The 27091-nt window shown below is 42.8% G+C and overlaps 1 protein-coding gene across 1 annotated transcript in view; it reads left to right on the top strand.

The window, feature by feature from the left end:
* TLCD2 (TLC domain containing 2) overlaps window positions 1-25221 on the top strand; it is a 129808-nt gene extending 104587 nt beyond the window's left edge. Inside the window, exon 4 of the mRNA XM_078680162.1 lies at window positions 20081-25221. Within this exon, the coding sequence (XP_078536288.1) occupies window positions 20081-20458 (378 nt within the window). The 3' untranslated portion in view covers window positions 20459-25221. The remainder of the gene's footprint in view (window positions 1-20080) is intronic.
* The last annotated feature ends 1870 nt before the right edge of the window (window positions 25222-27091 follow it).

Here is a 27091-nt window from a genome sequence, read left to right on the forward strand (position 1 = left end):
CTGCCCCGCCCATAAACAGTAAAATTGCGTGCAGTCTCTATGAACGGGATGGAAACTTGGAATGCCCTAACCTTTCCTTACTGCCCTTCTTCTGTACTGCCTCCTTCCCTTCTGTTTCTTTCAACAATCCTATGATAGTCCCCTTGCCTGTCTCTTCCCCCAGCATTCTGTTTTTCCTATAACCTTCTCTCCCCATACACTTCTGTCTCCACCATGCCCATCGGTCACTTTCCTTGCCCGTCTGTTTCTTCCCAGCCTTTCTGTCTTTAATCCTGCTCCTGTTTCTGCCTTTCCCTTCTTTCACTCCACTTGCCCTTCTGCTTTTTCCCTTGCCCTTCTGTTTCTCCCCCTGCCTTCCTGTCTTTACCTGTGTTTGTCTGTACTCCTGCCCTTCTGTTTCTCCCCTCGACCTGCTGTTTCTTTCCTGCCTTCCTGTCTTTCCTGTGCTTCAGTCTCTACCTCTGCCTTTCTGTTTCTCACCGGCCTTTGTATCTTTACCCATGCTTCTCTTTCACCCCTGCACCTTTGTCTGTTCCCCTCCTATTCTGTTTCTCTCCCTGCCTTAGTCTTTACCCATGCGTCTGTCTCCACCCCTGCCCATTTGTTGCCACGCCCTTCTGCTTTAGTCATGCCGGTCTATCACTCCCCTGATCTCCTGTCCAGGGCACAAGTCCTAACAAGCACTTGCAATGCAATCGGTCTTGCATTTACACAAGTTTAAGCTATTGGCATTGTAAATCACAATTCCTTTTATTTATGTTTTAAAAACAAAAATAAAAGGCATTGTCGTATGCAATGTCAATAGCTCAAACTCTCATAAATGCTAGACCTATTGCATTGCAAATGCTTGTTTGAGTCTCCTGAGGAGGAGGAAATGCGGCTCCATTGTTTGGATGTCAAGGGGGCTCTTCTGATTTATTTCAATAGGATGGCTTCTTCTGCTTTCCGATTCCCTGTTTATGAATTTTGGATCTGTGAATAAGGGATTGTGGCCTTCCACTTCTTCTTTAGTTCAGTGGGTTCGGAGTTTGATTTCTCTGGCTTATAAGGCTTCTGGTCAGGTTTCTCCCTTAGAGGTTCAGGTTAGATCCACGAGGTCTATTGCTTCCTCCTAGGCTGAGGTCCAAGGGGCTTCCATTGCTGTGATTTGCAGGGCTGCCACCTGGGCTTCACCATTGACCTTTGCCACTCATTACCGGATTGTGCAGGAGGTGGACCGATCGGAGGTGTTTAGGTCTAAAGTGTTGTCCACTATGGTGTCTGAATAGTGGTCCGTTATTTTTTATCTATGTTGTTTAATAAACCTGATTTTGAGCATTATTATTTTTGTTGTCCTGTTTGGCTTTGTACATCTCAATGTTGTAATGAAGGGAAGCAAATGATGGACAATGAGGTAATGCTTCAATTACTTACCGGTAATTGCATTACTAAGTCCTCTTACCTCGCTTCTATTCATTACATCCCTCCCAGGTAGTCGAGGCCAACCATTCATTGGTGTTGTGTGGGGTTACGTGGTATTTACAGGAGGAGGGAGAGGGTAGTTTTTATTGGTGAAAAAAAAATCACGTGGTATGTTTGTCTGGTGAGGCGGGAATGACTCAATGCTGTAATGAATCGAAGCGAGGGAAGGGGACTCAGGGTAATGTAATTACTGGTCAGTAATTGAAGCATTTCACCCTTTGGCAGAAGTCCTCTGGGAGGCTGCTTGGTCTCTTTCCGACAGAGAGTGATCCTCACTTAAAAGAGGCCACTCAAGAAAGGGGCATGATTCAGGCCCAGGTAATTGGCTGAGATAAATTCATCTTTGCTTTTCTTCTCCTATTACATGCCATGTCTTTGTATCCCAGATGAGCATAAGTGAGCTGGTGAGGAAACGGACACTCTTTTACTGTTTTCACTTGCAAACTAGCATCTTTCCCGTTGAAATTAAAAATGGTACTAATAGTAAGCAAACAAACAAAAATGCAGTATCCTTCATTAGCCTCTGAACAGTGTGGGGTGGGGGGGTCTCTCTCCAAGTATTGCTAGAAGAATATTATCTAAAGAACCCAGTGTAAGTGCAAAAGGCAGCCTAATTTTGTGCAGTGTCCTGGTTACCAGTAGAAATCAAACCATTCCCAGCAAACATGCAGGAAATGTAGCAATTAAATGTGAGTTCTTGCTAACTTTGAGCTTTCAGCCTATTTTGTCCGTTTCCAATGTTTCTTCGACAGTCTAGGTAGATAACTGTAGTACTGTTATAAAAGTGGATATTTTTGTGTATAAATATATACATGTACTTTCTTATTTTAGGAATTTAAATACAGTGTATTTAAAGCTATACTATGAACCAAATTTAAAGGATTTACTGCCAGGAGATTCCTCTTTAAAAAAAAAAAAGCATTTGGGGATAGCAGAGAGAGAGACCCCCATGTGAGCAACAGGCACCTATGCCTCCCACATGCCTAACATTTCACCAGGTGCAGTTTAAATTCAATGTGTTTTCTAAGTTCTTACAAAATAAAACATTCGCACTTCGTCCAGTTTCTGGCATGATTACTTGTGGTTATCCCAGTTGGGGGTACCAGGGATGTATACCAATTTGAACATTATTTGGGTGTTAAGATCACACCCTTTTTATTGGTCTGTCAGACATAATCCATTTTAGTTGATGATTTTAAGTCAAATCTCTTTGAAATTGACTTGCTACTAATTCGCCTTCATTTATGGGGAGCGAGTTGGGGAAATTCTAAATTTTTCACTAAGCTGATCTTCTGATTTGAATAGTGTTAAAATGCAGTTTGTCACTTGTAAGCCAGTGGCACTTGGGTTGAGGAGGAGATTTGAAGTTCTGGCGGTGAGTGGGAGCCTCAGGGCCCTACGGTCAGCAGAATACCTGTGGAGCTCAGATAAAGCAAGACCTATAAGGTCTGAAGGTGAATAAGGCTATCGGGTGACTGGAGGATGAGAAGGATTGGAAGTTCACCCAAGAGTGAGCAGTAGTGTCTGGGATCGGAGACTGAACATGCGTCTCAGGGGACCTAGGAGTGGAAGTGAGTTTAAGAGTCCTGAGGGAGGATAACTGGGTATTGTAAGGACCAACTGAGGAATTTGCATCAAATCGAACCAAATGTTTGTTGGTTACAGTTGACAGCAGGTTTGGGTCGAGTAGCAATTTATGCAGGGTGCAGGAAATAGGTGTTTTTTGTTTGCATTAATCGTACTCTTAGCTCCTCCTTTTTGATACGTGATCCTCTGGTAAGGTGTAGGTCACTGGAAAGTGAGCATCCCTATGATTGATCAGGAAGTTCAGGGACTGTAGGCAGACAGAGCATTCAAGGATCTGAGGGTGAGTACTGGCAAGGGACCGAAGGGTGAGCAGCAGGTTCTGGGGCCTAAGGGTGCGAAAGAAATGTATAGCCTTGAAGATTAGTGTCAGGAGATCGGTGGGTTAAGTTCATGGGAATTATTGTGTTTTCAGTCATGACCAAAATTACTGGCCTTCCAAGTTTTAAAACCCTTCAATTATCATAACAATTTATCTTTGTGATTAAGCATGTCTAGCGACTTCACCACTGGAAAGTATTGAAGCGCTTTAAATTTGCACCAGTTCCTTTACACAAGGACACAATTTTTGCAGACACAGGGAGATTGAGTGATTTTGCCAGAATCAAGGATGTTAAGTTGACGCCGAAACTCTAACCTGGTTTCCCAGCTCCATAGTTGGCAGCTCTGGTCCTTACACCACATCCTCTCCCAAGAGGATGCCATAAGTTCTTCTTAGCCTCGGCCTCCGTTCCAAATTTTGTGATTATGGCCAAATCACATAATCTCCCTTGGGTGACAGCTACACTTTATGCATACGTTCCAGACATCCATCACACAGGTAGGGTTGGATGTGACAGGGTTACATCTGCATACGGTAGTCTTCCTGGGCTAGGAGTCAGGGAGGCAGGGTGCACTTAAATTTGTATTGGCTGTGTCCTGCATTCACACAAAGGACTGATTTGCCCCCTACTGATGTCTGGAGCCAGGGCTGGAGTTGAAAGAAAGTGGTGTGCACTTCTAAGGTTTCCTTTTAAGTTCCCCTTTGAACAAAGACAATTTTGATGAGGACAGGGGCTCTGACCCCATGTTTTAGGAGCCCCTTTGGAACTGGGACTGAACCTTTGTCAGAAGGACTGCTGCACTGCTAAAACAGGCTCCTCTTATATTGATTTTTTGTTTGTTGCCCTGCTGCCAGCTGTTTCCTGACTCTGTACGGCCAGGCAACTGCTGTTCTTCTAGGAGGAACCGCCATTTGAACGTCCTTCTTTATGTGCTGGCCTGCTGCTTGCCCTCTCTGCCCCACACCTAGTGTTCTCCAGGAGCTTGCTGGAGGACCCCTGCTCCCTCAGAGTCCCTGTGCCAGTGGGACTGCTGTGGGATTATGAGGCTGATAGCTCATGGAGAGTGCTTTATACTTTCCTTTCATTCATGTTTATTGTTTGCTCTTGCTTCAGCACTTGCACCAGTGTTTAGTACCTGGCCAACATGGAATCTACCTTTTGATCTTGATGAAGTGTTCTTGTACAGTGTGAGGTAGTTAAAGGATTTCTGCAGGGAGAAGGGAATAGCTGTTAGTGGGAAAACCATAAAGTGGGACCCTTAATGAAATCTTGTGCAGTTTTGAAAGGGGCTGCTGGAAAGCATCAACAGAGAACTAGGAGGGTGGTGGTTTTAGGGAAGAGCCTGAGGTGGACACTTCAGATTAGTGAGGACTCTGAGTGGGAGTGTTCCCAATCTGTGCCCCTAGAGGGCAGTTACCCTGAGGAGTTGGAGGAGGGAGGAAATGACTGGGCAGGAACGTCTGTAGACATCTAGGACCCCATAGATGCGGAGCCCCTTACTGGGTATAGTGCCAGGAGCAGTGTCACCTCCCATACCCTGTCCCCTGAGGATCTCAGAAGTAGACCGCCTAAGAGGGACCTGATTTTACAGCTCGCTGTGGAAGAGAAAAGGGCAGAGGCTGAAAGAGCCTTAGCTGAGGAGAGTGTTGCAGAGACTGAAAGCGCCTTTACCAGAGAAAAATTTGCTCTTGATTAAAGGAAATTGGCCTATGAGTGTAGTTTGAGTCCTGGACTCACCAGCACTGCAGGTAGAGTCCAGTGGTGTTAGCAATATTGAGTCCAGTGTAAAAATGACCACCCAGACTTTTTGCCTAGCTTCAAGAAAGGGGATGACCTATTTCAGTGGTTGCAGGAGTATGAGAGAGCTCTAGTAGTGTGCAGGAAATCTGAGGAGGATTGGGGGACTAGCCTGGGGATTTATATTCCTGAGGATGGGAAGGATTCCCTACTGGTCCTAGGAGGGAGCGACGGGCAGAGGTACACCCCCATGAAGGAGACCCTGATAAGTTATGGCTCCCCTCCACCCCTCTATCCCCATCTGTAGAGTATAGGTTGAGGTTCTGGGGCAGCAAGAAGCAGTCTCACCAGTCAACAACTGAAAGTCACTGACAACATGCTCTGATGCAGCCAGCGTAGGCCACATCATAACACTTTTTTGTGTTAGGAAGGGCAGGACGATAATTTCAACATGGGGGGCGGGCAAAGAGACTGTCGACTCAACATCCTTTGATTCTGGGCTTTCAGTGACTTTCAGCCATGTTGAACAGCAGATGTGCTGTTCGACAACATGGCTAACAAACATTCCCATTGACAAGGCCAATAGCTTAGGCATTGCTGAGACCTGTTGGCTTTGCCAATGCTTGTCATTAAAACAAGTCTGTATTCCCTAACAAAATCTTCGAATTATGTAAATGATTTTATAGGTAGTGCCACTTTAAATGTGACTTTGTCAACAAAATTATACATCCCTCAAAGATGTTTATTAATGACTGACGGATTTCACCCTATTTGTTTTTTGCCTGTGGGATGTGATTGTTATTTGTTAAGAGGTAGAGGAAGTAAATAATATAGCACCTCTATGCCACAGTGAGTAAAAACAAGCATTGGCAAAGCCAATAGTTTCACCTATTGTCCGTCATGTCACTTTCTTTTAAGTTATATTGAACAGCAGCTCAATTACTCTGCACTATGTAAAAAAGAAAAAAAGACAGTCTGTAGAATTCACATAGATGCAACTGATTTGTTTTTGCCAATGCTTGTTTTTTAAATGCCCGGCCCAATTTCCAGTCGCAATTCGACCCTGTCACCAGCATCGGATTGGTAATGTGGGCACTCTGGCGATGCCCGAGGGACCGGTGTCCGAGTTCCAGCTGTGGGCTGCTTTTTTCAGCAGTCTGGGGGTCCGATTTGGGTGGTTTCTGCATTGTTTGGATCCCGCCAGCGGCCCAGTGGGTGCCTGAGTGGCCTTTCTGGAGGCAGATGGGCATCCATTACATCCCGTTTACCAACGGGGCAGAGGTGTTTATTACCTCCTTCTTTTTTTAATAAAAACTTCGCCAAAGCAGTGTTTTGAGGAAAGGCAATATGCAAATGTGGGGCACTTCTTTTTAGCGTTCCCGGGCCTATTGTTAATCCCAATCCAACCCTGCCTGTCACAAACAAGTTTCAAACTCTCAGGCTGCCTCTCGCTGGCTGAATAAGTAACTTGGCTACAGTGGAAACAGATCCACATTTGAGGATCTGTCTATCTAGTTCCCTTTGTCTTAATTTGTATATCCTGCTTTAGAAGGAATGTTGAGAGCAGTTTATATCCATACATGATGGCAACTCATTCGATTTGCATGCTTCCTCCTTTGGGCACCATGACTTCCTTATACTTTAGTCAATGGTTCCGGTGTGTGTTTATAGTGCCGACATGCTTCTTTGAGCCACTAGGTTGCAGAAATGACAAAACCAGGGCTGTCATTGAACAGACTTAACGTTGTGCATAACAGGGTGTGTTCTTGTGGACTGCTCCTGTCCTGGTGCTCCGAAGCTCACCTAGCGGCCTCCAAGCCCCTGACGGGCAGGTTCTAAGCGTAGGTCACCTGCGCGAGGCAATGAATGGAAGCCCACTTCCCAAGAGGATATGATGTCCCAGGAGGTTCTCATTGTTATCGTTCCTGACAAGTATCCCCCTCCTCACACCTGCTATGCACGCCCCTTTTCATGCTTCATTCCGTGTCCCATAGTAGTAAAAACCCTGAAACACTTGACCAGACTACCCCCGCCCTCACCCTCCTCCAGTCCCCTCCCAGATAAGCCTGTCTTCTCCTCATCATGAGAGGCACGGCGAGTGAGGGGCACGGCACGAAGCCCCGGCTTTCAGGCCCGATTCACAAATGATTTTACAATGGCTAACCTATGTGATACTCCTCAATTCCAGGAGTACCACAGGAGTTAGCGACAACCAGGGCTCGAGTCGAGGGTACACGCGGGTGGACGGCATCCCCCCACTCTTTTCACAGGGTGGGCGCCGTGCCCCCTGCCAAGAAGCTGGGCCACACAGAAAGAAGCTGAACGAGTCCCGGTGTAATTTTCCGACACCGGGACAAGTTCAGCACGTGACGTCAGGAGGTCATTTGCATACTGTCAGTTCCCACACTTCTTTATATAGGACCTGTGCCCTGGCGACACCTGCTTGTATTGCAAACTTTGTAAAACGAGTCTTCTGTCTTCCAGCTCGAGTTTTGCAAAGATTTCTGCAAATCACGGCCTTTTTCAGAGATGCTTCTCCCAGAGGCCTGGCGCGCACGTGCCTCTCTGAGAGGCTGCCTCAGCAAGAGCTTCTGTGAGCGTGGCGCGTGCGTCTCTGCAGCAGCCCCCGCCCGCGTGCCTCTCGGTCCCACTGTTCCTGCCTCTCTCTATTTCAGGCAGGATATCCGGGCTCTTCCACATTCTCGGGATGGTGTGCTGGAATGTGAGGAATGCTTGGCTCTAGTGGAGGAGGGAAATGAAGCCCTGTTCATTGTGCTCAAGAGCGCAGAGCCCTCCATGGCCTAGAGACCAGAGCCTACGTTTACAACCAGCATTTGCAAAGCTGACTGCTTGTTTTGTATTGAAATTGCATTTATATAGCACTTGCTACCCCGGCAAGGCTTTGAAGTCCTTTACGGCAAGTAGAACTCCACCACTTTGGAACCCAAGGATAGTGGTTAATCCAGTGGTTATTGCTGGTTATTGGGTTCATGTAGTATATCACTTTAAGAGTGATGTATTGTGTAGAATCTTTGGTAGATCTATAATTGTTTGTGTGTATTGGGGAACATTCTCTAATGAGCTGTTATGAAAGAAGCTGTTATCTGCTAGCTGTACATTCATTCCTACAGTGCTGGGGGTTTAAATAAAGAACCTAACTTCAAGAAATCACCGGTGTATCTTTCATTTTTACACCGATTTGGCGACGAGGATGGGATTGGAGATATATGCTATAGTGATATACTACACATCACCGGTGTATCTTTCATTACTACAGTTCACTCATTGACTCTGCATGCATGTACTCCAGTTTTTTGTTGTAGATTAAATTACTAGGAGTTAGGTGTGATCATTAGTGGGGGCTACATGGGTCTATGCTAATGGTTGGTGTGATAGGCTGATGAAGATTGCGTTGTATCGATAGGGTTTTTGACAAGGAGAGATTGTGGTCTGTGAAATGAGGTATGAGCCATTTGCAGAAATGCAATAGGAGATTAGGGCAGCCAGGAAAGGCTATACTAGGAAATAAAAGGCATGGGGAGGATGGAAGGGAAAGAAAGGCTTTTTCTGAAGAGGAAAAGAAGAGGAATCATTTGGAAGTCGTAAGCCCAGGTCAATTGTTCATGCAGGATGCTAGGCATTTAGTGAGAGGAGGGTCTCTGAGATAGCCAGCAAGAGAATGTAAAGCATATTAAAGAAGCATTGTAATAGTGCCCATATTCAGTTTAGATGTCTTGAACCTCTAAGTAGATAAAGAGCAAATCTCTCCTTGGAAAATGATTTCACTGCACTAGGATCAGTGATATTAATTGATTTTAACCATCCATACTAATACACTCAACCTCATTTATCCGCAACAGCTATAATGTCACCGATCGCAACAAAAGGAGGAGTCAACCAGGGCCCCAACAGTCAATTATGTAGAACAATACTCAAAAACAGATGATATGCAAAAGTAAACACATTTTAATACAATATATAGAATTTACACAATGGTTAAAAATACTTTCATGAGCAGATTCAGGTAATGCATAAAAAATAAAGAATAAAAACACCAATGTGCTGACAATACAGAAGAATAAAAATAAGAGAACAAGCAACAGTGTGTAATCATAAAAACATCAAAAATTCGTTACTCCACATAGAATTCATTGTCGTAATATCTCATGGGTGTCCATAAATCATTTCATCTATTCACCACCCAATCAGATCCTTGGACGTAACACCATGTAATACGTTGATGTGTTTTGATGGCCCTTATATTATTGTAAGCCACCTTCTTCAGGACAATGTTTATAGACTGTTCTCTTTCAATTAAAAACACCAGTAAATCCTCACAATATCTCTGGGGTGGTTCGGGTAATATTTCCACAATTTAAATATTTTAGCGGGGCTCCTTAGGGCTCCAATCCCTTCTTGATGCTGGCACGATCACTACGAGGTGGTCTATCTTCCACCGGAGAAATATTAAAATTAAGCGGGGCTCCTTGGGGCTCCAAACGCTTCAAAATTGATACGTAACTTGTGGGTTATCTGTCCTCCCATGTAGTGTAGCCGATATAGAAGGGAAACCAACGTCTTTTCTTTTGACGTTGGTAAAAATAAGTGTTTTTTTGTCGGGGTGCAGTGACGCTAAGCCCATGTGCAAAGCAGTTCGCCTGTGTCCATCCCCAATCTTCTTCCACTCTTTATTATATATGTGATGATCAGAGCGGTGGATCTGTCAGCGGAGTAGCAGCGCCCTCCCGACAGCCTTCTCAAAAGGCTTGTAAACATTCTTATTTTTACAATCGTCAAAAGAAAAGACGTTGGTTTCCCTTCTATAATTGAAAGAGAACAGTCTATAAACATTGTCCTGAAGAAGGTGGCTTACAATAATATAAGAGCCATCGAAACGCGTCGACGTATTACATGGTGTTACATCCAAGGATCTGATTAGGTGGTGAATAGATGAAATGATTTATGGACACCCATGAGATATTACAACAATGAATTCTATGTGGAGTAACGATTTTTTGATGTTTACACACTGTTGCTTATTGTTCTCTAATTTTTATTCTTCTGTATTGTCAGCACATTGGTGTTTTTTTTAATGCATTATATGAATCTGTTCATGAAAGTATTTTTAACAATTGTGTAAATTCTAGATATTGTATTAAAATTTGTTTACTTTTGCATATCATCTGTTTTTGAGTACTGGTCTACATAATTGACTGTTGGGGCCCTGGTTGATTCCTCCTTTCGTTGCGATCGGTGACATTAAAGCTGTTGTGGATAAATGAGGTTGAGTGAATTAGTATGGATGGTTAACATCAATTAATATCACTGATCCTAGTCCAGTGAAATCATTTCCCCAGGAGAGATTTGCGCTTTACCTACCTGTGGTACCCCTTCTCTTGGGTGTGGGGTTGCTCCCATTCTCTCTTTTCAGACTTGAACCTGTAAGTCCCAGTGTACAGATTGTTTAAACATTAAGACCCGAGCTTGCTGTGTGCCAAGACAAGGGAAACGCAAGAAGATGATGGACGGAGCGCTGAAACTTTTCAGACACTCTCCCCCAGTCACAGATCTGGGTTGAATCCATCATCGTTCTTTAGCTCACTTTGCCACCCCAGTTCAGACCCTGTGCCTCATGAGAACAGTACAGCCCGAACTGCCAAGCCAAGCCTTCCCTGAACCGGAAATAAGCATCCTGGGATCGGTTTCGGGCTAACAGCCCTCCTCAGCCAGGCTAGCTTGAACCCAGTGGCAAAGTGGGCAAGGGACCCACGTCTGGGCATACCCTGCCAACTTTGGGCGAACAAAGCAAACACAAGGAGATAAAGGATGGATGGATGGAGGGCTGAAAAGTTTCAGCGCTCTGTCCATAGTCTATCTCATGATTGATACCGAGTCTGTACAATGCACATCGAGATGTGGAACAGACTCCTTCCTTAAAGGTCTCATTTAAGGATCTTCCTTCACTATTCTATATTGACTGTTGCTTCACTCACAAACAATGAGTTATTTGGCTCAAGCTGAGCATCACACCAATGTGCAGTCAGAATTACACTCTTTGTTACTAATCCAATTATAGGTTATTTCTACAGCATTGCAGATACCAACGGTACCTAGTGCGAACATTCCAAGTGTTAGTTGTGTGTGTTTGTATATGTGGGCTGTGTGTCACATGCGTTGTGTGTAAGTGAATCCGAGTAAAGGAGGCCTGTGGATTCTATTTTGGAAGCCTCCCACCTGTCCATGCATACAAGATGGAGCTGAGGTTGTTTTCCCAGATGGAGAACGGGGGAAGGGGGGCGGGTTTGTGTTGCTGATATTCCTGAAGCTGGAGTAAGGAGACCTTGGCACTGAAGTAGGGACAGAGACGACAAGGCTCCTTTAAAAATCGAATGGAGCTACTGATTAGTTCTCTGTAAGCATTGCAATTTGGTAGATGCGGATACTGAAGGGTGGGACTGCAGTGTTCAGAGTGAGAACGGTCCGTTAGGTGCCCACCAGCCTTTTGTCTATATCCTGATTAACCCTGGGCAGTGAACTCCACTCCATTCGCGGTGTTTTCCACGGAGCACGCAGAGTTCCCAAAAACTCCGCTCTGTTGTTTTTCCTTGCTCACGCTTGTCAACTTGGTGAGTGAGGAAAATTCACCTCCCTGCGAGATTTTTCCTTGCTCCCACTCGCCACGGTCTAGTTGGCGAGCGCAAGTGAGGAAAATCAACCTCCTGGTGAGTTTCCTCAATGCGGGAGGTCGGATTTCTCAATGCGAGTGGTCGCGGCAAGTGAAACCTTCTGTTCACGTTGAGAAAGCTGCCGCTCGAATAGAAAAGGTAGCAGCAGAAAGAAAGCTGCACCCTCTTGCGCTGGGCATTGTGCCATTCCCAATAATTTTACAGTAAGGGAGAAACACCCAGGGTTCAAAATCATTGCGAACGGCATGACCCGAACGCACACTGCTGCATGCCGAACTTCATGTAGCACAGCAGAGTTTTTTGTCACTTCACGGAGTTCCGGTATGTGGAACTCCACCCAGGCCTGATCCTGATCACCATCAGTGTGGCTGTTGAAAGACAAGTGTAACAAGTTCCCACCTTTGTTGTGGGCACTGCAGGCTGGATACTTCTCCACTGCGAGGAGTGTCACATCACAAAAGCTGTGTTTTTCAGAACAGCTTGGAGTGGCACTTGGAAAAAAAACTAGTTATGTGTATGTAAAATAGAATTATATTAATCTGTGAACATATTGTTTGAAACACTAATAAGTGCTTTCTGACATATAAATTAATGTTTACAGGTGCACATGCTACCTGAAGTTGTTTAGATGTGCACACACTGCGGAAATATGAATTCATGTTCATTAATGGATTTAATATCTGAAGCTTTCTGCTGTTCATCGCTATTTGCTTCCTACTTAAGTCACTTGGGTAACGCATAAAAACAATACAATCAATTTGTGGCACTATCACGTGAACCCACTGGATAGGATTTAAAAACCAGACCTTTGGAGAGGAGTCTAGAAAATAGGTTTTCATGAATTGGGGAAAACAGATTTTAGAGCGCCAAAAGGCAAAACTGTTCCTATTCCATTTTATATAAAAACATTTTGTCATGGAATTTGTAAAACGTTATTGTTGGGGAAGCTGCAGGGGCCGTGCCGATATAAAACAAGAATCGAAGAATCAAAGAAGGGTCTTGACTCCTAACTCAGCAAGGCTGAGTCCAACCAATATATTAAACAAAACAAAAGCCAATGCTGAGAACTCCTATTTACCAACCGGTAATTTACCAAAAATAGCTGTTTTGAATAAAACAAAAACAACCTACTTGTAATATAGCACCATGCGAGATTTATTCTCTTTTGTAAAAAAATGTTTCGTTTTTTAGCACACTATTTTCAGTGCATGGAAATACAAACAATTTTTTATATACAATATATACATACATGGGTATAAATCACAAACAACATTTACAAGTTTCATACACACTTGGCCATGCAGTCATACGAAAACCATTCACACAAATAGAAAAGGAAAACAAACAATGAGTCCACGTATCGGTGACGTATTTGATGGAAAAATTCCTTTCGTGATTTAACAAAAGCTAGCTTAGGATTGCTTACTAAAAAGTGATTAAAGACGAGCTCCAGTTCACAACTGCCGCTCCCTACCTTTGGATGAAAAGTCGATTAATCTCAAACAATGGTGGGCGGGTAGATTCCCAAACACGGAGTGTTTGGGAATCTACCCGCCCACCATTGTTTGAGATTAATCGACTTTTTAGTAAGCAATCCTAAGATAGCTTTTGTTATTGTTATTTTTCAGAACCCTTCCGGTCCTGAGGAGAACCCCACCAAGACGCAGGGGTTCGAAACGCGTCGACCAGCCCTGTCCCGTATCTGGGTTGTTACTAGTGTCTTAGAACAGCCCCTTAAATTTGTCACAAGAGTGACTCTGGTAGAACTGTGATTTGTACAGACTCTAGAAATTGAAAATCACGAAAGGAATTTTTCCATCAAATACGTCACCGATAGGTGGACTCATTGTTTGTTTTCCTTTTCTATTTGTGTGAATGGTTTTCGTATGACTGCATGGCCAAGTGTGTATGAAACTTGTAAATGTTGTTTGTGATTTATACCTATGTATGTATATATTGTATATAAAAAATTGTTTGTATTTCCATGCACTGAAAATAGTGTGCTAAAAAACGAAAAATTTTTTTACAAAAGAGAATAAATCTCGCATGGTGCTATATTACAAGCAGGTTGTTTTTGTTTTATTCAAAACAGCTATTTTTGGTAAATTACCGGTTGGTAAATAGGAGTTCTCAGCATTGGCTTTTGTTTTGTTTAAGATATAAAACAAGAAACATTGGCTAAAAGCAAAAAAAATGTTTTGATATCCGAAGACATATATTTCCATAGTGGTTCTTGGCATCAAAGGAAACTACTTAATGTGTGGATGAGTTTCTTGTGGACAAGCAATATCCTGCCCCTCACAGTGAAAACAGCCAGTAAGTGAGATGTCAATTGCCCCATATCTGGTTTGGGTGGAAGAAAAATATGAACGAAAGAACAGCAGGCCAATAGACCAAGAGGGCTGACTGAAAGTCCCTATAAGAAGTAAGCAATATCATGTTTAGTAAAAGCAAAAGTCTGTGAGCTCAAAACATTTCGCTGTGGATTGATGCTGCGCCGTGCTGTTTGTCTCAGTGTCAAAGGTCTATCAAATCAATGATGAAAGCACAATATTCTTGCATGTAATGCCTCCTCCAGGGGGGAACCCCCACCATAGACCCAGAATACCTCCCTATGGTGCCATAGGGAGAACAAGACAGGTTCAATCTGCTCTTCCGCCCCCTATAGAGAGAGCAGTGAAGTGCAAGTCCATTATAATCATTTTACTAAAGTTGGATTGCGTGTAGGATTGTTTTTAACATGTTTTTTAATATATGTAGGAAGAAGCAGGACCCAGCGTACTGCTATGAAAACTGTGCACAGCTTTTTAAAGAAAAGTAAATACAAACTAGCTAAGGGTAATGACACCAGGCGTTACCACTGTGTCGCTGTTGCTGTGGACGTTGTAGTTGTGCATTTATGGCGTTGTGGTGGGGGACATCACCGTAATCCCATAATTGCCTGCAGCAACAGCACCCAGGAGACTACCCTGGCAACACCTGCTGCTCTGTCAGTACACGTTTATTTTATAATGCTTATGGGTCACACTTGCTAGAAAAATAAACCGCCCACAAATCTGATAGTATACCCTTCATCTATAACGCTCGCACCTCGAGGGAAGAGGAAGGGACCACTAATATTGTGGTCACCAAATTATGAACTACACAAATGCTCCAAACAGTTACAATTTGCAAGCTGCAAGCCTTAGAAAAGCTTCTAGCACAGAGTGAAACATTTGTTGGCGGGTGGTGACTTAAATTAGTACAGTAACTATCTACGAATGCCAATATCTGTCTAATGGAGAGAAAAACAGATACAGTAACTCTGAAACACAAAAATGGAAACTTTGTGTTTTAAGTAGATAACGCAGAAAAGGAATCTTTTGTAAAAAAACAAAACACTGTGAATGGAATCAGAAAATTAACCGTGCAACCTCTGTACTTGTATTATTGCATTTGTACCACTATCTCTTTCAACTAGATGAATATAATGTGGACATAATCTCTAGACAAACCTAATCAGTCAAAAAAATAAATCATAGGGTTATGCAAGACAAATAAAAAAATAATGAAATTAAAAAATAGCATATCTAAACCTTTTTTTGTTTTTTTTACTGTTGTCTGTGGCCATGTGAATAAAACACGGACATTAACCTCGTTCACCTACGTAATCCTTCCATCCCAGTTCTGAGTGGAACTGGAACTTGCTGTGTTGTAGACGCCCACATGTGTTTAAGACAAAAATATACCTTTAAAAAATGCGCAGCAATATAGGTTTTAGGTTACCATTCTTTTCTGTGGAATAGTTATGCCGCATACCATGGACTCCATAGCTTGTGAAATCTCTCAGTTGAGCAGTGGGAGTTCTGTAGTGACTGATGTCTCCGGGAATGTATGTGTATGGAGGGGAATTTAGTGGGAGGAAAAGAGTCTCCATTATGTGGCACATTCTGGTAGTGCAAACAGCGAGGGTTTGGACGCTCAAATTAATCAGCCACTGGTACTTACTATGATGAGCTGCATTACATCCATTCTTCTTGAATTTTGCCTACAGACCGCTTTTAGCTGCCTGTTGACGTAGAACTATTGTGGTCAGCCCATTGCTCACCATTGTTTGCATTTCTTGTCCCTCATTGCTTGCTTCTTATTTGATGGCTTTCTTTCATCTTCTTGTGTTTTCCCTTCTCTGGAGCATAACTCCTTTCCCATCAAAAGAATGACTGGTATCCTTCCACTGCTTACATTCAGGCAATTACTTTTTAGTAGCCGTCAAACAGCCCTATTGCTTACAATATACATAGTGTACTTTGGAGCAGCCCCTTTCAACCCTTGGCTAGTGACTTTGTCAATCACGTCTTGGCATGGCCCAGTGGATTATTCATCTCACCTGATGCTATTGGCTGTTTATGGAGGCGTAAAAATGCATCCAGATTGCTTCATTTGAACTGCCTGGGAGATTATTTTACATCAGTGTCCCTCTCCGCTGTCTCACTCCTATGTGTCTCACTATAATGTGCTAACTTACATTAAACCGTAGCCTGGTGCCTTTACCAGTGCTTGTTTCTTTAACTTTCAGCACTCCATTGGACTCAATGTGTCTTATTGCTCTCTCCCTATGGGCTGTTTCCTCACTCAAGTAACTGTCCCACCCCCACGCTCTTTGCTTTGCTGGCCTATCTCCCAGCACATCCAGTGCTTCACCACCCCTGCCCATTCCTCTTTTTTAATTTAACACCCTCCTCAGCTCCACAGTTTCTCTTACCACCCTCTACTATTCCAACCACTCGTTTGGGTTTAATTCATCTGGGACTGTCCCCCCTGCTCCAGCCACTCCACTGTAACCCCCCCACCCCCACCACCACGTTTTTCAGTAACTCCTTTTTTTTTCTAATTCTTTTTTTATGTGCTATGTGCACTTTTTGCATTTTTTACATTTACAACTCTAAAATGAGCATCTGCCAACACTGAACAGTAAAAAAAAAAAAAAAAACACCCAGTAAGTCTATTGTGACTTAAGCTCACACATTCGTGGTGACTTGTGTGGTTATGCGTGCGCACATTAGGTCTTGCACAACCACACGCGGGCTGCCTTACAGAGGAAGTGGTTGTAAGTTTGGGTAGAAACAATGTTTTTGAACAGGCAGAATGAAATTGCCCTCAGAGAAGTTGGTGAAGTGATGTAAGTTGAGAACAGCAGGCTGTTAAGTACAGAGAGATATGGGGTCACCAAAGTGAAGAGGCAGGGCAGTTCAGGTAGTGCCAGACCAGGGGGCTACATACGTGCAATAACAGCCAAGAAAGGCAGAGCTAGTGATGCCAAGAGAAAGCAAGTTCGAGAGAAGAATGAAGTGGGTAACCGGGACAAAAACAGCAGGAGGTATGAGAGAACTTGTAAAAGTGGGGAAAAAAGTAGAATGGCGGCCAAACGTGAAAATGAGTGACTGACTGGGGGACAAATTAGTGGATTCCAGACTGAATGCCCCTGGGAGAATCCAGACTGAAGATGGAAGCGAAGTGAGTGGAAATCACTGTGGACAGAAAGTTTGTTGTAGTCAACCCTTTCTAGAAGCTGTGAACGCAAGGGAAGAAGGGAGGTAGGTAGAAAGGTCCCAGCTGAGGGGGTCCGGAGTGGGTTTCTTGAGACAGAAAGGATATTGGCGTCTTTAAAAGATTCCGGGAAAATGCCAGTAAATAGAGACACATTAAAATGGATGATGGTAGAAGGTAAGTCCCGGAGGCTAAGGAAATGATTGGCCCAAAGAAGGCAGGTAACTAATTGAATATGAGAAAGGAGGTTAAATGCAAACGCTGGAGGAGTGTAACTAGAACAAAGAGTGTTAGAAAATGAGTTTCAATTGTTATTTCTTTTAGAAGTGAAAAAGCAAAGCTAGAAGACAGTTCTATTTTTATAAAGAAGAGGGATGTGCAAGATTTGAAGATGCTTCATGTGTTTCCCAGGTCCTTTCAGCCCAAAGAAGAATGCAATAGCATGAATAAACCATGATGGGATGGCGGTGGTGAAGCTCAAGAATCACAGAAGGAGGGTTTACGTGAGAGAAAGACCGATTAGGAGAAATGATGAAAAGGCAGGATACAGGTGTCGTAGTGAAGACAATTAGAGAGCTTTGGCAAATAGTAGAATGGCTTCACATGGATGCAGAAGGAAAAAGATCACAGATGGTTATGAGCACCCTGAATGGGGGGAAAAGGAGTGGGGGAGAGACAGAAGAGAAAATAGTGATCTCGAGATTTGAGAGAGGAGTGGGAAGTTTGACCAGAAGATAAAGTGCAACAAAAAGTAAACAAAAGTAGCAGCCAGGGAAGCAGGCAACCAGGGTCCCTCCCTAAGCCAATCCCAACGCTGCAATGCAGACAAATGTAGCGTTGTGATTGGTCTGAGCGCCGTAACACGGAGCTCAGCCAGGGGCTGCAGGGGTGGGCATGTTCTCCACGCAGGCTACATGGAGAACAGGGAAGTGCGCAAGACTGTTTTGAGTGGCCTGAGAGGGCCGACCAAACAGTCATTGCGCACTTAGCAGTAGGCAAACCACTCCTCCCCTGCTCCTAGAGCAAACCCGACCTGCCCACCCACCCTCCTGCAACGCAGATGGATACAAACCATAAAATGATAATAACTAATTTATTATCCTTTTATATTTCTAAAGTTAGCACTGCTGTGAAACAGTGAGGCGACGCTCCTCCGCCATGGCGGAGGAGCCACCACTGGAAGTAGCACGAGCTGTGCATAGATGGATTATAAATCCACAAAGAGTAAACGTAAAAGGGGAGATATAATGGATTCGAAACCAAATAAGAAATATCAACCATCACAGAAAAGTAGCAGAACTATTCTTGTTCCTATTGACAATGCACTTTTATATTGTGCGTTGTGGCTGGTACACAAACTGAAAAAGGCTATAATCTTTTAGTATGGTGTGGACACTGGGCTTTATTGTATATTAAGGGCTCTCCAATGCACTGTTGTATTATAAGGGCGAGATGTATAAAGCATTTTGTAGTTGCAAAAAGCACGATTCACAGAATTGGTTTGTTTGTACTTTAAGAAAAAGAATGTTTGCGGTTGCAAACACCAAACTGATAGTGCAGAATTGCAATTTGGGTTTGCGATTTAGATGGGGCATACTTAAAGCTTTCTTTCCAAATACTGAATCTGAGTTGTATGTATCAATGTTTTGCCACCGAAATGCAGTTGCAAAACATTAATATTTTACCTACAGCTCAAAAGAGGTGGTAACCAGTTCACAAACCGTACTGAGTGAATAAGGGAACCCTTCCCCTTTGTGAATGTTGACAAAAACATTAATTGTTTGAGTTCGGCAGGGCTTTACAGGACCCCTGCCTACTCCTTGAAAAAAAAAAAGTTACACTTGTAATTCTTTTTTTTTCTTCTTTTTTTAAAACTCGTTTTACTTTAATTTAAGAAAAATGGGTTGCATACAAAAAGGCTGCTTTATTTAAAAGCAATCATAGACATAGTGGTCTGCTGCCTCCAGCTGGCCACCATCCAAGTGATTGCTATCATTCCCCATGGATCGCAAATTGCAACTTGCCTATTAGTACTCATGAGGTAGGTCGATTTTTGCCCCACTAGGAATTGCTTATTAAAAATAACACTTTCATACAATGAGATTACCATATAGTGATTAGGAAAAAAATCGCTATTGGATATTACTATTCTTAATGTTCGTTCAACTGGCCCTATGCCTTACTGCCACTCACACATATTCTTGCAACTGCTTTTCTCTCCACATCCTACCTGTAAAGTTTAGAGACTTTTTTTATGCTGCAACTTCTCATTCTGTATGGTGGGCAAAATCTTGCTCTTGCTTTATGCATAAACTGTGCACAATATTGATTATAATATTTACTGTACTTAGCCTTGCTCTCCTCTCCCAATGTAGGGTGGTATTGGTGGTTCTTGTCACACATTAGAATATAAAGCTAGTGTTCAGATACTGGGGCATTGTGAGATTACTTTTGATGTCATGCGGGGTACTAACTTGTTTCACCTAAGATCGCACTTTAAAATGATTTTTTATTAAAATATGTTAACAAGGAGCCTAGATGGCAGAATAATGAGCAGCATGGGAATACAAAAGAGATTTAAGCAGAAAAACTATTGGTACAGATATGTAACTAAGTTCACATATGCTGAGGACTCCTTGGTATCTAGGAGGCCAGAGTGTTGCATCTTACACCAACAAATTGGGCTAACCAATGGTTACTGTCTGCTGAAGTTTGTCTATCTCTGTGGTATATGAATTCTTATTTTTTGTCTCCTCTCCCCAGGTGATTACCTGCTTTGGGATCGCCCTGCTCCTGCACCGCTATGTCGGTTTCTCACTAGTGGCGCTGCTGGTTGAGATCAACTCCATCTTCCTGCACCTGCGGCAGATTCTGCGGATGGCAAACTTGCAACAGAGCACCATATACCGGCTGAATAGCATTATAAATCTGGGCACGTATGTGGTCTTCCGCATCAACACGCTGGCTTGGATGACACGCTGGCTGGTCCTAAACCGCGACAACATCCCACTGCTCACCTATACTGTGGGCAGCGTAGGCTTGGCCATTATGACACTGATGAACATTGTGCTGTTCTACCGGCTTCTGCGCAGTGACTTCCTAAAGGCCAGCCGTGATGGGTGCCGGGACAAGGAAAAATAAGGGGTCACTCTGGTTTGGGGGGAGGGGGTGTTTGCCACACTGGGTGGAGAGTGGCGAAGTCCGTGCTTTACACCAGAAGATGGCAAGCATTCCACAGTGGAGGACAGTGATCAAATGTGTTACCGTGGGTTTCAAAAGCACTATACTTCAGTGGCATGGGGGAACGGGGGAAATCACAAACACTATTGGGAGGAGCAAGGAGAGTTGAATGAGAATCATTCAGTCTTTTAATTTCATCTTCACCTTCCGAGTGGAGAATACCTCACAGTTAATGTTTGATTGTGTGGGTTTTGTAGGGTTAATTTGCCAAAACTGTTGATTGTCTGCACCCCCTTGTACCCATTATCCCTGTCTAGGCCTATCCACCTTCTATTTATAATCCCAGATGAATGTAGGTTCTGGGTCCTGGGGGGTGGGGGGTGGTGGGGTGATTTAGAGGCAGACCCCCCCAGTGTTTGGTGATACAGACACTAACAAATCACTCTGTGATTTCTGTAGGTTGCATATATACCTCTTAAGTATTTGCACAGTGAACATGCGTGCAGCTGTTCTCATGTGTGCTTGTCAACATTTGGTCGTCGCAACGGAGAGTGGGGCACACTCCAATACCCCTGAGACCGGAGCAGGTAGACAAATATAGTTTTCTTGTTGCTTACTGCTCTGTGATCTCATGCATACTCACACACACAGTGTCTAGATTGTCCGTCATTTACAAGAGTCTCAAGCATTTTTGGGTCACTCTGGTGCCCCTCTGCTGCCTTATTGCAGTAGCCCCATAAACTGTAGTCTCCCCTTTTACTGATCTCCATCTAAAAATCTTTGTCCTTCTCGCCCCACTCTCATTCGAGCTGCTGGATCCTGTTGGGTTTTTTATTGAACTACCTCCACAAACAAGGTGCTATCTCGGCTAGTTAAAACTGACTGTGCTGTGTGTCCATGGGGGTGGTACTTGGTAATTAATGTTTCTGTCGTTCATGACCGATCTTGAGTGAGCAGCTCCTCTGGTTGAAAGTTATGTCCAACATGTGCCCTTTGTGTTTGGGGTGCTCTTGCTCACTTGGATTTGCTGCTTGTGGCAAAGCTCATTTTCCTCACTCGGGACACAGTGTGATCTGGGGGAGACTGGCTTTGTATCCCTCATCCTCTGCCTTGCCAGGTGTACGTTTTTGGTACTGCGAACGCTTCCAACGTTTGGCATCAAGCACTAAGATCATACATTTAGTAGATTTCATAGTTCTAGGGAGAGTCCCCCACCTGAAAGTCTAGCATTGAGATCGCATTTCACCACCCACTAAAATTCAAAGAGGCAAACTTTGAAAGCATTCAGATTTGTATTTGTGAATTTAGTTTCTAGAAAGAAAATCTGGATTTTGCTTGGCAAAGTGGAAGTCCAATCATCACTTTGTGTTGGCAGGCTGGCAATGACCAATCAGAAATTCACATTCATAACAAGCGTCCTGATTGCCTATAAATTCATAATGGACATTAGCTTGGCATTCATGATGCATATCAACTTAACATTCAGAATGATTATCTGGTTGTTGGTGCGTTATGTTGTATTTGAATGGCCGAATTGTTAGTCTGCTAAGCTTTATAGATTTGGAACCTGCCCACTGGTTAGACTGATGACTTGTCTTATCTTGAAGGGTGGAATAGGTAAGCTTCTAAAACTGATTTAAAATATATATATATATATATATATATATATATATATATATATATATTTTTTTTTTTTTTTTTTTTTAAATGGGGTTTCCAAGAACACATATTCCACTCTGGACTCTGAGAGCACCCTATGTTGACTTGTAATCAGTGTTTTAATAGAAATTGATAGGGTCAACAAGTATCACCTTTGCAGAGTTGAAAGCCGTTGGTCCATGTCTACAACAGAAATACTCATGGTGACCTCTGAGTTGATTGTCACGATATGGAATGACGTGGAGGTTTATGTGGGATGTACAAAGGCTTGTTTGTCTTTGTACATCCCACCGCCCTGTGCCCTCAGAACCTGGGTGCTAAATTGACCTTTTAGTCTACAACTTGACATCTACTAAAGAATTGGCGTTTTTCCAGATATTTCAACAATTGTTCTTGAAAATTTCCCCCTTTTGTTGCCATCAAGGTAAGAGAGTGGTTTTTAGAACAGGTTGTGGCTTTTTCTCATGGTCCTTCGATACATTTTTAACTGCTAAACTTACATCCTTTTAAGCATTTCACTTGGGTAAAGCTTTTTGAAGTGTACCACACTGGAAATCCACTGGCCATATGCAACAGCGTGCCGCCTTTGGAGATTCCTTCCTGTCACCGAATGGGGACCATTATTAACACCACAATATTGCAAACAAATAAGGTTAATTTTGATTGCCACCTATTTATAATGCACAGATGTCTACTACATGTTTACCTACTTGATCATGTTAAGACTTTGACAGCACATTTAGGCTCTCATTTCTAAGCTGAATCCCATCCTTAGCACTGGCTATGTTGTTTACGTTCTGTTGAACTCACACCCAGCAATTTCAGTATTTGTTCTAGGAGTCATCCAGTGTCTCAAATAATTATGAATGTGCACAATTGAGATTTTCCAGAATTTAGATTTCAATGAATGTAGATATGTGTATTCGCAAGCATCATTCAAAATGAGTCTGCAGAGTTGCAGTTGACCAATGGTCTGAACTGGCATGTCAGAGCATTCAGAATTCCAACAAAAACAATTGAATTTAGATTTTTTTTGTTGTCCTAGACTGCGCCAGGATCCTTTCCATTTTTCACATTGAAAACTTTAGATTTCATTTTTGCTAGCTGCATGTATTTCCCATTTCTTTAGATGTATTGCTTAACTTTGCATCTGTTTTTGCTGAGCCCAACCTCATAATAAGGCTCTCCTTTGCTTGACCCAACTTGCTACAGCTACAGATGCAGCGAAAGCGAGTCATGGGGGATAGATGATTATGAATTGAGGATGGCAGTGGAAGGCTTCCTTCACAGAACAGTATGAGTAATGTAAGTTGTAAAGTCCAATCCATAAGAGTGTTGAAGCTTGACCTTCTGCAGGAGGGATTTTTATTGTGTAACTGGTGTTCACTAGGTGGAGATGTTGCTTACCTTTGCATAATGTCCTTGTATGGGGTTCCCTTAGACTAGTGTACCATAGTGGGGAAGGTCCTGGTCCAGGATTTTTCGTGTGGGGCTCACTGGTTAAATGCCTCCTCTCCACATTCCCCCGGAAGCGATATCACTGGTGGAAAACATAAGGTTTTACGGTTTCAGGGATTGTGCTCATCGGGTGGGACATGTCCTAAACTGACATTTCTGGGCACTTGTGCAGAATCTCCTGGTCTATTTTGAGGTTCCTCAAAAAAGATGCTTGCTGGCAGAGAATGCCCTTCCTGGAAGTTCATGGGCAAAACCAGGGATTGCTGATTATATGGCCGTGAAATTGTTTAATAGGAGAAACCCCTTTATTTTCCTCAACTCTTATTTCATTTAAGCTTTTACAGAAGCATATTCCTTCACAGACTCTGGCAGGAAATGCCAAGAACCCTGTCCTTGTTGGCAGGAAATATGCAGCAGTTTCTGTTCATGCCATGGATTATTGAGCTGGTACACACTGCACTTGGGTTAGTTTTGGAACTCTTTACTGCTGACCTATTTTCAGGATTGGGTTCACATGTCACGCACTTGTTGTGATGAATCTGTAGATCAACAGTAACTGCGAGATGCTCTGAAACTGTCCTGCTGCTTACAGGCAGCCAAGCTACCATTGTGTCCTTATTCAGGACTCCGCCATTGTGACTGTCACCCAATCGATATCTTGGCAACAGTAACCTCTATTCCATGTCACAATCTATACCATCATGACCAGCATCCCTTTTTATGCCAGCCAAAACAGCTGGCACCTGTTTATCAATAACTCTACCATCTTGGCTGGTGCCCTTTCTCCAGGGCTTGTCCAATGTGGCTAATGCCATTATTTATCCTGGACCGTCATTTTGGCAACCCTTTTCAGACCTTTTGCATAATATGTCACACCCATTATAAAAAGTCGCTATCACTTATTAAGGCCACCGCCCTCTGGCTGGTGCTCTTCCCTTCAGTCTCGAGCAATTTTTGGAAGTATCACGTGGCAGTGTGAGTCGAATTTTAATTTAAGAGCTCATGTCTTTAGAAAAGACAAACTATCTGTATGGGCTTGCATCTGAAGACTTGATCCCCTTTATGGAATAATTAATCGTAAGCACTTACCAAGCCCGCACTCCAGGGGGGCCTACTTTTAAGTTTATTTGACATGTATAATTTGTATATAATATGTATATAATGGACTAATAATGATTTTTGACAATTGTTTTTGGTTCTTAAAGTAGTGCAAGAAGTTCTATTAATTTTTTTGTAATTTTTCTTTTTGTAATTTTGTATAATCTGTGTATTTACAAGCATAATATATTAAATTGCCTCCGGATAGAGAATATGGCTGTCGGAATTTTAATTTTGAAGGACTCCAGTCTGCTTTTGAAGGAGATAAGTGGAATATGCCATCTTATGGAAGTAAGATAGGGTTAGATGAAGGTTATTGTGGGTGGCTCTCCTAGCTGTATCTTCCAATGTCTAAAGACTGTGTGCTACATAAACCTTGTACATTGACTGACATGATACTGTCAAATGACCTGTTTTTTCCTCTTCTTACATATTTGTTTATTTTATGAATAGTTTAATATTTGTTTCAAATTTACCATCTATACACACATTAAAACAAGAAAGTCTCCATATACATAATTAATTTACACAGAATGTTTTTGATCTTATCTTCTTGATTTACTAACTGCTTTCACCTCCTTATCTTATAGAGTTCCTTCAACCCATTGCAAAACTCACAAACCACCTTAATTACAGGTTTGTCATTTGAATGCAACAGTCATTTAATAGCTCTCTTCTGATTGGTAAGAGTTACAAAAAAAAGAATTCCACTCAACCCATTGAAAAACAGTTGCACAAAGAGCAGCAACAATATATAGAGCAACATTCACACAGCAACAAAACCAACAAACATTTGCAATGCAATAGATTTCGCATTTGCGAGAGTTTGAGCTATTGGCATTGTAAATGACAATGCCTTTTATTTATGTGTTTTGAACCGGTGCGTAAACTTGCACTTTGTACTTGTAGTTGCTTATGAGAAGCAAGGCTGGCAGTAACTGTGCCTCTTTTACTGCCAGTCATGCTTCTCGCAAGCAAGTACTACAAGTACAAAGTGCGTGTTTACGCACCCCTTGCAGGTTTTCAAAATACATGAATCAAAGGCATTGTCATTTACAATGCCAATAGTACATCTCTCTCAAATGCGAGACCTATTATTGCATTGCAAATGCCTCTTTTTATCAGTTGTGTGTATGTCAGTGTGTGCATGCGCGACCCTCTGGTATGGTGTCTTTTTGTGATCTTACTCTACCATTAGTTCAATTTTTTTCATACCACTGCTAATTAGTCATAAAGGAATGTCAAATCTAGTTGTTAATTGCGGGATATGTTTACTCGTGACTTCACAAACTTGCATGAGTCTGTGTAAAAACTTTATCTCCTACCCACAAATGTCTTGTCTGCCAGTAGCGGAGTGCTTAGAAACAGCTTTAACGCCGGCATCAAATAATGAATGTACATGTTTAAACAGGTAGTAGTCCTAGTTTTTTTTTTGAGCGGCGCCCTGAGGGCAGCACTTTCTGCATTGTAAAATTAAAGCTTTCATCCCTTTAAAAAACATGAACATTTATAACTTTCCATAACATTTACCAGGAACAGTTACACTAGTAAATAAGCAAACTGGTCTGTTTTCACAACTATTCTGGGACAGCAGTTGTAATGGTAATTTACGTCCCAGGGAGCCCTCCTGCTGGAAGTACTGTCACCTTTGGTTCTGTGCGCCTATGGTTTGTATACACCTGCACAGCAAGTGCTGTGATTCGTTAATGCTGGTCAGTGAGATGTGTAGTGTGCTTCTGGGTGTGAACTGGAGACTGTCACTTTAACGTAAATGCCATAGCCTAGAACAGGCTACAGCCTGGGCGTTGCCACGCTAGGCAGAAGAGTTTATACCAGCCCTTAGGCCGAAAAACACATTGCATTTGGGACCACATGTGATGAAACAGTGCAATACTGCACTGCATAAATAAGGTTAATGAAAAGGCGCTGGGTACAATCTACTAAGATCAAGCATGCAATAATAATTTGATTATTGTGTGGTGCAAGCTGCCATGGTGTAGCTGCTTTGCATTGCAGCAAGTACGACATGCCTAATACCCACCCAAGCAGCAGGAGTTATAATAAAACCGTGAAGCTCAGTCGAAAAATCCCCAAAAGCTCCATGTTCTATGCAGGCCTTCACAGCAAATGCAGCATGTCTGCTGCCTGCCAAGATGCTGGTGCATGTGCACTGTATCCGAGGAGCTTTCCGATTTAAAGCTGCAGTCTCTCACTATAATGGAAACATTCAATAAACGTTGCGCTATTTCTGAAATATTACTTCAAAGTAATTAACTGCAACATTAACGACAAATGCCGGCATTGATGTATCTACACGTACGCATGTGTATATATGTATATACTTAAAGACATTACAAAGGGATCGTTATACCAGGCCGT

Source organism: Lissotriton helveticus, chromosome 3_1 (genome assembly GCF_964261635.1).
Source record: "Lissotriton helveticus chromosome 3_1, aLisHel1.1, whole genome shotgun sequence".
Taxonomy (NCBI): Eukaryota; Metazoa; Chordata; class Amphibia; order Caudata; family Salamandridae; genus Lissotriton; species Lissotriton helveticus.